This window comes from Kogia breviceps, chromosome 12 (genome assembly GCF_026419965.1).
Source record: "Kogia breviceps isolate mKogBre1 chromosome 12, mKogBre1 haplotype 1, whole genome shotgun sequence".
Taxonomy (NCBI): domain Eukaryota; kingdom Metazoa; phylum Chordata; class Mammalia; order Artiodactyla; family Physeteridae; genus Kogia; species Kogia breviceps.
In genome coordinates this window covers 74,893,899-74,909,371 of record NC_081321.1, presented here as the reverse complement: position 1 = coordinate 74,909,371, position 15,473 = coordinate 74,893,899, and the positions used below count along the sequence as shown (strand labels likewise).

At 36.7% G+C, this 15,473-nt stretch overlaps 1 protein-coding gene and 1 long non-coding RNA gene across 10 annotated transcripts in view; one reads left to right on the top strand and one right to left on the bottom strand.

The window, feature by feature from the left end:
• The window catches only part of LOC136792280 (uncharacterized), a 520,212-nt gene that overhangs the window by 99,038 nt on the left and 405,701 nt on the right, over positions 1–15,473 (bottom strand). The gene's annotated exons all lie outside the window — the stretch shown is intronic.
• The window catches only part of DCN (decorin), a 46,590-nt gene that overhangs the window by 27,015 nt on the left and 4,102 nt on the right, over positions 1–15,473 (top strand). For all 3 annotated transcript variants that reach the window (XM_067009852.1, XM_059081162.2, XM_059081163.2), the window contains 2 exons: positions 2,077–2,170; positions 5,726–5,864. In XM_067009852.1, the coding sequence (XP_066865953.1) occupies positions 2,077–2,170; positions 5,726–5,864 (233 nt within the window). The remainder of the gene's footprint in view (positions 1–2,076; positions 2,171–5,725; positions 5,865–15,473) is intronic.

Sequence of the window (15,473 nt, the reverse complement as noted above, 5' to 3'; positions counted from 1 at the left end):
CAGTCATTTAGCTGTTCTGTGACTTCAGGCTAGTTCTTCCACATCTCTAAAACCTCAGTTTTGTTACCTATAAAATGAAGGTATTAGTGACACCTATCTTCTAGGATATTTGTGAGGATTAATAGATGTATCAATAAATAAGACTTGTAATATATATATCGTACTTGGCCCAAAGTAAGCTCTCAATATATTTTATCTTAAAAACGGAAAAGGAAAAGAAAAAATAAGTAATTTGGCTAAATGCTATAGTGGCAAAGGCTAATGATATTCTTTATAAATTTGCCTCTCTCCACCCCATTGCAAAATTTCCTTCCACAGTCAAACTTCCCATAACTTTTCTTTTTGGAAACTGATGTCCCAAAAGGGAAGACACTTAGAAACAAGGTAAGAATGATGGATGTGATGATGATTGGTGTTCCAGAGACACTACATTTTTTTAATGTCTTTTCATAGTGATAGGGAAAAAAGGACATACACTCATTGCTTTGTTATATACTCACTTGCTTTCTTTATAGAAGTATTTTAAAAATCCACGCTTATTTATTCTAAGGAGACTCAAGTACTTGAAATCCCTTATTCCAAGAGTGACTGATTTCCTGACATTTACTCATAAGAATAATGCCATTGTTATTTCATTTCCTTCATTTAAGAACATGTTATTTTAACTCTCTTTGGCCATCTGGGAGCATATTACTTTCCCACTTAGTAGCTAGATAGCCTACCAAATGGGTAATTGTGAATCTCTGTTTCCTCATCGATGAAACGAGGTTAATGAAAAATAGTTCATACATTGAAAAAAATTACATGAGCTAAGTTATGAAAATGCTAATCTCAGTGTTCAGCACATAACAGACATTTAGTCAGTAGAAGTTCCTTTCCTTAGTATCTCCCACACAAATCATACTACTATTGAGAAACTAATAGTCATTTTCAAATCAAATATGGAATAAACTTTTACATTAAATAGACGATCTTGACAGAATTCAGTGGGTTGCAATGAAAATTTCAGACCAAACATAACCTGTGATTTTCCAGTTTTATTCTTTATGGACAAACAATCAATACCATTGGGTTGGCCAAAAAGTTCTTTCGGGTTTTCCTGAACCATGAAAAACCCAAATGAACTTTTTGGCCAGCCCAATATCTGCTAAGCAGATGTTAGTTCTACATGTAACCAATTTGCTATTTTCTTTGTAGTTGTTGCTGTTCTTGTAAATGGAACAATATGCCGTTTAAAAAACTGTATAAAAACCTAAAAGAGCCACAGATGGCAGGAGGAAATGAAAATAAAAGATTAAAACTTTTAAATTTACATTATAAATTTTTAGAAGTCATAGCCATTCACGAAGTACTATCCAGAGGTTTAGTGGATACTTTGGATTTAAAATTTTTTCCCCAGGTGCCCCACATATGGCAGATCACTTGATTATAGGTCTCTGTACTCGTCTTGTATAAAGAAACAGTTTTGATTTTAAAGGAACAAGTAAGTGTTAGCTCTTGCTACACACTGTATTACAGAGGCATTTGATGTTTTTATGGAAAACTTGATTAAAACTAAAGCCAGCACAGTATATGTGTTAGTTATTAATTATGCTCATTAATAAAATGCCTAGTTAAGTTTGTTTATAGGTTGAACTTATACATAATCCCTTTATTATAGTGCAAGTGCCCATCTCCTCATTTTACAGTTATTATCCTTTGTCAATGGCAGTGCTAGCCCATTAACAAAGCTGTAAGAAACTAATGAGATTCAGGGTTTTTCTTCAGTTCTACAACTGTATCCTGACAGTGGCTAAGACAAAAATCTACTACATGATAAACCCAGTCCATGTTTTTGTCATAATAAATCGAGGAGAAAAGCAGAAAGGGCTTGCACTACTTCCCAAAGCATATATTATTGTATAAAAGGGATGAAGGAGAAAGATGAAAAGCAAAACTGATGAATCAGATGTAAAGAAAATCCTTTGAAACTGTATGTCTTTTGGAAAATTGATGGCACATGTTCTCATTAAGTCTTTGTACATTCTCTAATTACATTTATCTGCTAATTTAACTTCTTATATTTCCATATTGCAGGTCTTCCTCCTTCCCTTACTGAATTACATCTTGATGGCAACAAAATCACCAAAGTTGATGCAGCTAGCCTGAAAGGACTGAATAATTTGGCTAAGTAATAATATTCTTTCATAACATTCTATCAGTAAAATGGCTAGGTATATTGTGCCTATATGCTCAGAATTAGAAACATGATGATTGATTTTTTGGCCTAAACCACATTTTTTGTTGTTTCTATAAACCTCAAACTTCAGCTTGCCCAATTATTAATATTAAAAAAAAAACTAATGAAATAGTGTTCTTATCATAACCCCACCAAAATCACCCTTATTTTTTATGAATACCATATTGTTTTTAGATTAATATAGATATATCATATGTACAAGGTATTTGATTAAATCAGTATATTCATTCAATCTGTTCTAACTTGATTGTATGAAACAGAAGATTAAGTAAATTATAACATAGTATTCAGAATTTGAAAATGTATTAAAATGAAAGCTACCAGACATGGGAATATTGGGCATCTCACACTACAGTACAGAATAGTTATCATGAGATTCTCTAATTCCTATTTTCTAAAGAGTTTAAAATGTCTCTGGACATTTAATGTACTCTCAAAAATCTTTTTTTCTGAGCCTTCTTTTTTTTTTTTTTTTTTTTTTTTTTTTTGCGGTACGCGGGCCTCTCATCGCCGTGGCCCCTCCCGCTGCGGAGCACAGGCCCCGGACACGCAGGCCCAGCGGCCATGGCTCACGGGCTCAGCCGCTCCGCGGCACGTGGGATCCTCCCAGACCCGGGCACGAACCCGCGTCCCCTTCATTGGCAGGTGGACTCTCAACCACTGCGCCACCAGGGAAGCCCTCTGAGCATTCTTAACTGTTTTTTTTCCTTATAGATGATCACTAGTGCCCATCCTGCTTTCTAACCTAACTTCAGTCTTTCTGTATTTGCAATGAAAAAGAGTGCTGGCAGACCCTTTCAGCTGTCTTCAAGGAACACTCTGCTCTTGATTTACACATATTGCTGAATGTTCTTACAGAGAAGCACAGGGTTGTACCAAATTGGCTCACTCCTTTTTTGCATATAAATTTTGTAGTGGATAAATAAATATAAAGCATATCATTTGTCTCTGAGAAATATCTAAGAGCAGACGGATATATAATGCAGTTTTTCCCATTTCTGTGGGTATTCCCCAGTGACCCAGTGGAGTGTGAGGCCCGACGGTGTCATATGCATGTGACTAAGACTGCAATATATAACCCTGCTGTCTCAAATGATAAGAAATCCTTTATCTAAAGCTATTTGAATTACACTCTCTAAAGAAGAAGATATTTTTCAAAATACTGTTATGCATTACCTACCTTTCTATGTTGATGAGGTCTCTCTAGCTGGAGAAAAATGTAGGAAGATAAGTTGCATTGCTTATTGTGTAGAACTGTCTTTTGGACAGCTATTATTATTGGATTATTATTATTATTAGGAGGAGTAGAAGTAGCAGTTGGGATTGACCATAGTATAAAATTCTAAATATGGTAAATCAGTCGTAATATTTGTGCCATTTTAGAAAAGTAAGTTTATTTTGTACTGAAACTGGTATAGAGATTTTTAGTTTCCTCGCTTTAATATAAAATCATATGCTTTGTATCAAATAGAAGCATAGAAGTATAAAGAGCTAATAAACTTTGAAAAGGTCAATAGAAATGAAGATTTCTGTTTAAATGGATTTTGAATTCCATTCATTAAATCAGAGGAAAATACCTAATTGGCCAACAAACTTTCCTGACTCTTGAATTGACTAAATACATTTCTCTTTGGAATCAAGTCCAGAAAAATCCATCTATTAAACCATCAAATCCTTATGTTGTTTGCTCCTCACTGATTTTGGAACATGAAGGGTATTTTGGTGATGAAAATCAAAACTGAGGAAAGGAGAAAAAAGCAGCCACTGATCTCAGAACATTGTTGCAGTGCAAATATTCCGATTAGTTACTAGGAACAAGTGAAGAGAAAATACTGTATGTACCTCTGCAAAAAAATAAAGTGTTTTAATCAGGCAAACTTCCCTTTTCTTATTAAGCATATATATAATCATCTCCCCTAATAGGTGGAATATTCTTCGATGGAAAGAATCATGGTGGTTTTTGAGCCATGTCTCCTCTGCCCTCACAAGCCTAGGATAAAAGTCTTTAACATAATAGGTTCTCAAAAACATTTGATGAGTGAATATAAATTAATCATTGAAAATGTAGTTTCTTTCAATAGATAATTAAGATTATTAAATTCTAAGAAATGTATTAGCCCAAACTGGATATGGGATTTAGAGTGCTATAGGAAATAGAGACATGATTCTGAAATAGAAAAGGAAAGACCAGAAACAAGAGATGAAAGTTTAAGACTGGGAAGAAACAAAATATTATGAGACAAGATGCCAGGTTGATAATCAATAGGTAAGACAAACCAACTGTGCTATTAATAGCCTAAAATCAGTACACTTTAATCTCAGTTATTTCAAATACCAAGTCATGATTAAAATTGGAAGACTTTGGTTACCTAAACCAACATCTAAATCCCAAAAGGGCTCAAAGATCTCAACTAGCTGAAAGCAAGCAGGAATCATCCTACAAAAAGGACCCAAGTCTTTTTCACTAAATTGAAGGAATTCAATAGATTCTTCCCTTTTCTCTTCCTTGGAACTTTCTGGTTCTCTTCCACAACCTTGTTGCTTAATCTCTCTCTGCCCTTTTGGATTGACAGAACCCTGGTTCTGACAGAGATTTATTCCTAGAATGTTGGGTACACAAGTTTTCTCTTCAAGTCAACTTCTCCTGACTTTTGAATCCCATTTACTGTGAGGGGACATCACAGCTGCAGACTCTCACTTGTTAAACATCTAATTTAAAAAAAAATACAACCCAAAACCTTGAGTGGCATTGTATAAGAAATGTCAGAGGGCCCAAGATCAGGGTCAGAGATCAGGGCTCTAGAGGCCATAGCTCAGAGATCGGTGTCAGGAGGCCAAGAATGTTGGTACCAGGCATATTCTGACAGTTAACAGATGGTCACTGATAAACTCAAACAAATGTAAAATGCTAATTCTGTTAACCTTTGTGGCAGGTAGGTTTATTGACTCATTAGAACCTTTCACTTTTTATTTACAACAACTACATTTGCGTAATAAATATACAATTGCTTGGTTTACAAAGTGCCGGAAATGATAATGTTCCTTTCATTTTTCTCTCAAATGAATTCACTGTATTCATTATACAGTCAATTCAGCAGCTATTCATTGATCATATCAAGCTCTGTGTTAGTACTGGATATACCACAAGACAGTCACTTTTCTCAAGGCAAGACACACAAGTACACAGTCCCTAGAGTTTTACAAGAGGGTGATAACAGGATGCTATATGAGCATTCACTAGGGGTACACCGTATCCAGTCTGGTACTGTCAGAGGAGTTTTAAAGAGGGAAACTGAGCTGAAACCTTAAGAACAAATGGGCTCTATCCAACTCAGAAAGTTTGGAAAAATCACATTAGGCAGAGGTAACAGTAAGTACAAAAACAAAACAAAACAAAATTCTTTTCCTATTGACTTGATTAATCACACAATGCCTGTAAGAAGGAATCCAGGTGTAGTGTATCCATTCATTTGTTTTCTGTTGCAGGTTGGGACTGGGTTTCAACAGCATCTCTGCTGTAGACAATGACTCTCTGGCCAACACTCCTCATTTGAGGGAACTTCATTTGAACAACAACAAGCTTATCAAAGTGCCTGGTGGGCTGGCAGATCATAAGTACATCCAGGTAATGCAATGCCACTAACTATCGTGAGGGATATCTAGGGAACAAATCTTCCCTACTGGGATGCTAGGAGGCAGGAAGCTCTGCTTAGAAATTCTTTCGCAGAGATATTTTTAATGTTTCTACATATTCATTCTGGTTTTGTGAAATCTATAGGTTTAAATTAGTATTACTTTTTAAAAATTAGGACTACTGCCTTGAACTTACTATAATGCTTGCTTCCAGAGTGTAATATTTTTTTTATGAAGCAGGGTAGTTTCAAGTCACAGATCAGTGTAACAAATACATACTTGTTGGAAAAGATGATATCATCTGTAGTGCATAGATATGGAATAAAATAATAGTTTAAACTTTTAGCTTCAGCAGATGTCATATAGGTCAAAAGACAGTGTTTATCTATTGATAGTAGTGTGACTGACTGAATTAACTTTATACAAATTATCAAGTTATAGTGTATTCTTAAAGATAAGAAGATATGGTTCAATGGCCCACTATGGTAATATAGCTTTACAGTCCATAAATCTATAAATGTAAAGCGTGCTTATTACCCTGAATAATCATAGTAATTTCATATATAACAATATAAGATTTCCATTGTTACTTGAAGAAATTAAACTCATTATTTAAATTATATATTTTTAAAGGATCAATAATGTGGTCATCGACAGATTTTACATATTTGTATATTTCTTCTAATTTTTCAGTTTTTTTAAAGATTGTATTTAAATTGTTTCTTTCAGAAATTTCAGTAGGTACTTAGTTAAATCATGGTGATTCAGAAACTGTGTCTTAAACTGACACTCTTTTGCAGATAAAACCGTTTTATAAAGTTGACCATTTGGTAATCTAGTATCTCAACTTTGGGGTTCAAAATGGGTTTATCCTTTACTCTGCTGTCAACAGTGTCAATAAATTTCTGATCTCTTTTATTTTATTGAGTTGTGCCAAAAACTCCAGATTAAGTTTACATATCACAATTTACATTAGCTAGCTTTCAGTAAAGTGTAAGAATTCTACATATGAAGATGAAATTAAAAACGTTTTATTTCATGCTGATTCATTTTCAGTGGGTCTTTGGTAGTGGTAGAGTGGTGAGAAAGCATAGCTTGGAGCCACAGGTAAAACCAAGATTCTTGGAAGACCTAATAAAAATAGCTAATGTTGTCATTATTAAGGTTTTAGTTGGTGGTGGGCTTTTTTGTTTGGTTGGTTTGGGTTTTGTTTTTAGATTTCAGAATAATAATTTTCATCTTCTTGATTACTGTTTTTCAAATTTTAGTCTGGACATATTACTGAGTTCATAAAATCAGTTTAATAGTTTCATTTGGAACATCCCATGGGATGGGATGGAATAAGTTGAATAGAATAGGAAATATCACTGTAATGGTAAGTATTTTATAAAATTTTTGTTTCATCTGCATAGATCCATATATACTAAAGCTCATATATAGTGTGTGTCTTACTGTGGGTCACAGACGGAAAATTCTGAAACATGCCATTTTGAAATCTTTGTTGAATATCAGCAAATCTCATGGACATTCACCCAGAGCCCCACATTCAGAAGGACCTCACTCTTTGTTTCCATCTCTAATTGGCATCCATGTACTCATTTTACCTGCATTTCTAGAGGATCCCAGGGGTTTTACCTACTCTACTTTCTTTTCTATATCTATATAGTCCAATTATTTTTAGCAAAATCATGTAATTATTCAACCATCACCACAATCCAGTTTTAGAACATTTTGATTACCTCCAAAATATCCCTTTTATATATTTCTAGTTGTTCTTAATCTCATCCCCAGCCATGGGGAACCATTAATCTACTTTCTGTCTCTATGGATTTGCCTTTTCTAGACATTTCATATAAATGTAATCATACAATGTGTGGCTTTTGTGGCTGGCTTCTTTCACTTATCATAGTAATTTTAGGTCACCCATATTGTAGCGTGTGTCAGTAATTCATTCATTTTTATTGATGAATTGCATTTCATTGTATGGATATACCACATTTTGCTTGCTAGTACTATGCCTTTTGATAACTGTAGGTTTTCATTATGTTTAGAAATTAGAAATGAAGGCCCTTGTTCTTATTTTTCAAAATTTTGGCTATTATTGTTTCTTTGCATTCCATTCAAATTTTAGAACCAGCTTGTTCATTTCTTCTCAGATAGATTGCTAGGGCTTTGATAGGAATTGTGTTGAATCTATAGATCAATTAGGGGAGAATTTTCCTTGTAATAACATTGAGTCTTCCAATGCACAAACATAGGATATCTCTCTATTTTGTCTTTATTTTCTCACAGCAATATTTTGGCATTTTTAGTGTGCAAGTTTCACAATTTTTTATTAAGTTTGTTCCTAAATTTTGTATTATTTTTGACGCTGTTGTGAATGAATTGTTTACCTTAATTTTATTTTTGAATTTTTTGTGGTTAGTTTATAGGAATTCGGTTGATTTTTGTGTATCTTTCTTCTACCCTAGTGCTGTGCTGAAATTGTTTTTAGTTGCAGTAATATTTTGAGCATTCCTTTGGATATTCCACATTCAGAATCACATAATTTGTAAATGAAGAGAATTTTGAGTATTCTTTTTTTATCTGAATTCCTTTAATTTCTTTTCCTTACTTCATTGCATTGGCTAGAATCTCCAGTACAATGTTGAATAGAAGTGATAAAATTAGACATCTTTGCCTGGTCCCTAGTTTGAAAGGGCAGTCAACGTTTTGCCATTCAGCATGATGCTAGCTATAGGTCTTTTTTTTTTTTTTTTTTTTAACCTCTTTATTTGAGTATAACTGTTTTACAATAGTGTGTTAGTTTTCTCTTTTACAACAAAGTGAATCAGTTATACATATACATATGTTCCCATAACTCTTCCCTCTTTTGTCACCCTCCCTCCCACCCTCCCTATCCCACCCCTCTAGGTGGTCAGTAAGTACAGAGGTGATCTCCCTGTGCTATGCGGCAGCTTCCCACTAGCTATCTAATTTACATTTGGTAGTGTGTATATGTCCCTGCCACTCTCTCACATCGTCACAGCTTACCCTTCCCCCTCCCCATATCCTCAAGTCCATGCTCGAGTAAGTCTGTGTTTTATTCCCATCCTACCACTAATCTCTTCATGACTTTTTTTTTTTTTTTAGATTCCATATATATGTGTTAGCATACAGTATTTGTTTTTCTCCTTCTGACTTACTTCACTCTGTATGACAGATTCCAGGTCTATCCACCTCATTACAAATAACTCAGTTTCATTTCTTTTTATGGCTGAGTAATATTCCATTGTATATATGTGCCACATCTTCCTTATCCATTCATCTGTTGATGGACACTTAGGTTGCTTCCATGTCCTGGCTATCATAAATAGAGCTGCAATAAACATTTTGGTACATGACTCTTTTTGAATTATGGTTTTCTCAGGGTATATGCCCAGTAGTGGGATTGCTGGGTCGTATGGTAGTTCTATTTGTAGTTTTTTAAGGAACCTCCATACTGTTCTCCATAGTGGCTGTATCATTTTACATTCCCACCAGCAGTGCAAGAGTGTTCCCTTTTCTCCACACACTCTCCAGCATTTATTGTTTCTAGAGTTTTTGATGATGGCCAATCTGGCCGGTGTGAGATGATATCTCATTGTAGTTTTGATTTGCATTTCTCTAATTAATGATGTTGAGCATTCTTTCATGTGTTTGTTGGCTATCTGTATATCTTCTTTGGAGAAATGTCTATTTAGTTCTTCTGCCCATTTTTGGATTGGGCTGTTTGTTTTTTTGTTATTGAGCTGCATGAGTTGCTTATAAATTTTGGATATTAATCCTTTGTCAGTTGCTTCATTTGCAAATATTTTCTCCCATTCTGAGGGTTGTCTTTTGGTCTTGTTTATGGTATCCTTTGCTGTGCAAAAGCTTTTAAGTTTCATTAGATCCCATTTGTTTATTTTTGTTTTTATTTCCATTTCTCTAGGAGATGGGTCAAAAAGGATCTTGCTGTGATTTATGTCGTATAGTGTTCTGCCTATGTTTTCCTCTAAGAGTTTGATGGTGTCTGGCCTTACATGTAGGTCTTTAACCCATTTTGAGTTTATTTTTGTGTGTGGTGTTAGGGATTGTTCTAATTTCATACTTTTACATGTAGCTGTCCAGTTTTCCCAGCACCACTTATTGAAGAGGCTGTCTTTTCTCCAATGTATATTCTTCCCTCCTTTATCAAAGATAAGGTGACCATATGTGTGTGGGTTTATCTCTGGGCTTTCTATCCTGTTCCATTGATCTATATTTCTGTTTTTGTGCCAGTACCATACTGTCTTGATTACTGTGGCCTTGTAGTATAGTCTGAAGTCAGGGAGCCTGATTCCTCCAGCTCCATTTCTCGTTCTCAAGATTGCTTTGGCTATTCGGGGTCTTTTGTGTTTCCATACAAATTGTGAAATTCTTTTTTCTAGTTCTGTAAAAAATGCCAGTGGTAATTTGATAGGGATTGCATTGAATCTGTATATTGCTTTGGGTAATACAGTCATTTTCACTATGTTGATTCTTCCAATCCAGGAACATGGTATATCTCTCCACCTGTTTGTATCATCTTTAATTTCTTTCATCAGTGTCATATAGTTTTCTGCATACAAGTTTTTTGTCTCCTTAGGTAGGTTTATTCCTAGGTATTCTATTCTTTTTGTTGCAATGGTAAATGGGAGTGTTTTCTTAATTTCACTCTCAGATTTTTCATCATTAGTGTATAAGAATGCCAGAGATTTCTGTGCATTAACTTTGTATCCTGCTACTTTACCAAATTCATTGATTAGTTCTAGTAGTTTTCTGGTAGCATCCTTAGTATTCTCTATGTATAGTATCATGTCATCTGCAAACAGTGACAGCTTTACTTCTTCTTTTCCTATTTGGATTCCTTTTATTTCTTTATTTTCTCTAATTGCTGTGGCTAGAACTTCCATAACTAGGTTGAATAAGAGTGGTGAGAGTGGGCAACCTTGTCTTGTTCCTGATCTTAGTGGAAATGGTTTCAGTTTTTCACCATTGAGAACAATGCTGGCTGTGGGTTTGTCATATATGGCCTTTATTATGTTGAGGAAAGTTCCCTCTATGCCTACTTTCTGCAGGGTTTTTATCATAAATGGGTGTTGAATTTTGTCAAAAGCTTTCTCTGCATCTATTGAGATGATCATATGGTTTTTATCCTTCAGTTTGTTGATATGGTGTATCACGTTGATTGATTTGCGTATATTGAAGAATCCTTGCATTCCTGGAATAAACCCCACTTGATCATGGTGTATGATCCTTTTAATGTGCTGTTGGATTCTGTTTGCTAGTATTTTGTTGAGGATTTTTGCATCTATGTTCATCAGTGATATTGGCCTGTAGTTTTCTTTCTTTGTGACGTCTTTGTCTGGTTTTGGTATCAGGGTGATGGTGGCCTCGTAGAATGAGTTTGGGAGTGTTCCTCCCTCTGCTATCTTTTGGAAGAGTTTGAGAAGGATAGGTGTTAGCTCTTCTCTAAATGTTTGATAGAATTCGCCTGTGAAGCCATCTGGTCCTGGGCTTTTGTTTGTTGGAAGATTTTTAATCACAGTTTCAATTTCAGTGCTTGTGATTGGTCTGTTCATGTTTTCTATTTCTTCCTGGTTCAGTCTCGGCAGGTTGTGCATTTCTAAGAATTTGTCCATTTCTTCCAGGTTGTCCATTTTATTGCCATAGAGTTGCTTGTAGTAATCTCTAATAATCTTTTGTATTTCTGCAGAGTCAGTTGTTACATCTCCTTTTTCATTTCTAATTCTATTGATTTGAGTCTTCTCCCTTTTTTTCTTGATGAGTCTGGCTAATGGTTTATCAATTTTATTTATCTTCTCAAAGAACCAGCTTTTAGTTTTATTGATCTTTGCTATTGTTTCCATCATTTCTTTTTCATTAATTTCTGATCTGATCTTTATGATTTCTTTCCTTCTGCTAAATTTGGGGTTTTTTTGTTCTTCCTTCTCTAATTGCTTTAGGTGCAAAGTTAAGTTGTTTATTCGAGATGCTTCCTGTTTCTTAAGGTATGATTGTATTGCTATAAACTTCCCTCTTAGGACTGCTTTTGCTGTATCCCATAGGTTTTGGGTCGTCGTGTCTCCATTGTCATTTGTTTCTAAGTACTTTTTGATTTCCTCTTTGATTTCTTCAGTGATCACTTCGTTATTAAGTAGTGTATTGTTTAGCCTCCATGTGTTTGTATTTTTTACAGATCTTTTCCTGTAATTGATATCTAGTCTCATAGCGTTGTGGTCAGAAAAGATACTTGATACGATTTCAATTTTCTTAAATTTGCCAAGGCTAGATTTGTGACCCAAGATATGATCTATCCTGGAGAATGTTCCATGGGCACTTGAGAAAAATGTGTATTCTGTTGTTTTTGGATGGAATGTCCTATAAATATCAAGTAAATCCATCTTGTATAATGTATCATTTAAAGCTTGTGTTTCCTTATTTATTTTCATTTTGGATGATCTGTCCATTGGTGACAGGGGGGTGTTAAAGTCCCCTGCTATGATTGTGTTACTGTCGATTTCCCCTTTTATGGCTGTTAGTATTTGCCTTATGTATTGAGGTGCGCCTATGTTGGGTGCATAAATATTTACAATTGTTATATCTTCTTCATGGATCGATCCCTTGATCATTATATAGTGTCCTTCTTTGTCTCTTGTAATAGTTTTTATTTTAAAGTCTATTTTGTCTGATATGAGAATTGCTACTCCAGCTTTCTTCTGATTTCCATTTGCATGGAATATCTTTTTCCATCCCCTCACTTTCAGCCTGTAAGTGTCCCTAGGTCTGAAGTGGGTCTCTTGTAGACAGCATATATATGGGTCCTGTTTTTGTATCCATTCAGCCAGTCTGTGTCTTTTGGTGGGAGCATTTAATCCATTTACATTTAAGGTAATTATTGATATGTGCGTTCCTATTACCATTTACTTAATTGTTTCAGGTTGTTCTTGTAGGTCTTTTCCTTCTCTTATGTTTCTTGCTTAGAGAAGTTCCTTTAGCATTTGTTGTAAAGCTGGTTTGGTGGTGCTGTACTCTCTCAGCTTTTGCTTGTCTGTAAAGGTTTTAATTTCTCCATCAAATCTGAATGAGATCCTTGCTGGGTAGAGTAGTCTTGGTTGTAGGTTTTTTTCCTTCATCACTTTAAATATGTCCTGCCACTCCCTTCTGGCTTGTAGAGTTTCTGCTGAAAGATCAGATGTTAGCCTTATGGGGATTCCCTTGTGTGTTATTTGTTGTTTTTCCCTTGCTGCTTTTAATATGTTTTCTTTGTATTTAATTTTTGACAGTTTGATTATTATGTGTCTCGGCGTGTTTATCCTTGGGTTTATCCTGTATGGGACTCTCTGTGCTTCCTGGACTTGGTTGACTATTTCCTTTCCTATATTAGGGAAGTTTTCAACTATAATCTCTTCAAATATTTTCTCAGTCCCTTTCTTTTTCTCTTCTTCTTCTGGGACCCCTATGATTCGAATGTTGGTGCATTTAATGTTGTCCCAGAGATCTCTGAGACTGTCCTCAGTTCTTCTCATTCTTTTTTCTTTCTTCTGCTCTGCAGTAGTTATTTCCACTATTTTATCTTCCAGGTCACTTATCCGTCCTTCTGCCTCAGTTATTCTGCTACTGATCCCGTCTAGAGTATTTTTCATTTCATTTATTGTGTTGCTCATCGTTACTTACTTCCTCTTTATTTCTTCTAGGTCCTTGTTAACTGTTTCTTGCAATTTGTCTATTCTATTTCCAAGATTTTGCATCATCTTCACCATCATTATTCTAAATTCTCTTTCAGGTAGATTGGCTATTACCTCTTCATCTGTTAGGTCTGGTGTGTTTTTATCTTGTTCCTTCATCTGCTGTGTGTTTTTCTGTCTTCTCATTTTGCTTATCTTACTGTGTTTGGGGTCTCCCTTTTGCAGGCTGCAGGTTTGTATTTCTATCTATTTTTGGTGTCTGTCCCCAGTGGCTGAGGTTGGTTCAGTGGGTTGAGCAGGTTTCCTGGTTGGGGGGACCAGTTCCCCTGTTCTGGTGGATGAGGCTGGATCCCGTCTCCCTGGTGGGTAGGTCCACGTCTGGGGGCGTGTATGGGGATGTCGGTAGCCTTACTGTGATTCTAGGCAGCCTCTCTGCTAATGGATGGGGCTGTAGACCTGTCTCGCTCTTTGTTGGGTATAGGGTGTCCAGCACTGTTTGTAGCTGGTCCTTGAGTGAATCTGGGTCTTGGTGTTGAGATGGAGATCTCTGGGAGATTTTCGCCGTTTGATATTATGTGGAGCTGGGAGGTCTCTTGTGGACTAGTGTCTTGAGGTTGGTTCTCCCACCTCAGGGACACCGCCTTGACACCTGGCTGGAGTGCCAAGAGCCTTTAATCCACATGGCTCAAAACAAAAGGGAGAAAAAAGTAGAAAGTCAAGAAAGGAAGGAAGAAAGGAGGAAGGGAGGGAAGGAAGGAAGGAAGGAAGAAAGGAAGGGAGGGAGGAAGAAAGGAAGGGAGGAAGGAAGGAGGGAATAAAAGGAAGGGAGGGAGGAAGAAAGGAAGGGAGGAAGGAAGGAGGGAATAAAGAAAGGAAGGGAGGGAGGAAGAAAGGAAGAGAGGGAGGAAGAAAGGAAGGGAGGAAGGAAGGAGGGAATAAAGGAAGGAAGGGAGGGAGGAAGAAGGAGGAAGGAAGGAGGGAATAAAGAAAGGAAGGGAGGAAGAAAGGAAGGGAGGAAGGAAGGAGGGAATAAAGAAAGGAAGGGAGGGAGGAAGAAAGGAAGGGAGGGAAGAAGAAAGGAAGGGAGGGAAGAAGAAAGGAAGGAAGGAGGGAATAAAGAAAGGAAGGGAGGGAGGAAAAAAGGAAGGGAGGAAGGAAGGAGGGAATAAAGAGAGGAAGGGAGGGAGGAAGAAAGGAAGGGAAGAAGGAAGGAGGGAATAAAGGAAGGAAGGGAGGGAAGAAGAAAGGAAGGGAGAGAAGAAGAAAGGAAGGGAGGGAGGAAGGAGGGAATAAAGAAAGGAAGGGAGGGAGGAAGAAAGGAAGGGAGGGAGGAAAAAAGGAAGGGAAGAAGGAAGGAGGGAATAAAGAAAGGAAGGGAGGAAGGAAGGAAGGGAGGAAGGAAGGGAGGGAGGAAGGAAGGGAGGGAAGAAGAAAGGAAGGGAGGGAAGAAGAAAGGAAGGGAGGAAGGAAGGAAGGAATAAAGAAAGGAAGGGAGGGAGGAAGAAAGGAAGGGAGGAAGGAAGGAGGGAATAAAGAAAGGAAGGGAGGGAGGAAGAAAGGAAGGGAAGGAGGGAATAAAGAAAGGAAGGGAGGGAGGAAGAAAGGAAGGGAGGGAAGAAGAAAGGAAGGGAGGGAAGAAGAAAGGAAGGAAGGAGGGAATAAAGAAAGGAAGGGAGGGAGGAAGAAAGGGAGGGAGGAAGAAAGGAGAGGGAGGAAGAAAGGAAGGGAGGAAGGAAGGAGGGAATAAAGAAAGGAAGGGAGGGAGGAAGAAAGGAAGGGAGGAAGGAAGGAGGGAATAAAGGAAGGGAGGGAGGGAGGAAGGAAGGAGGGAAGAAGAAAGGAAGGGAGGGAAGAAGAAAGGAAGGGAGGAAGGAAGGAGGGAATAAAGGAAG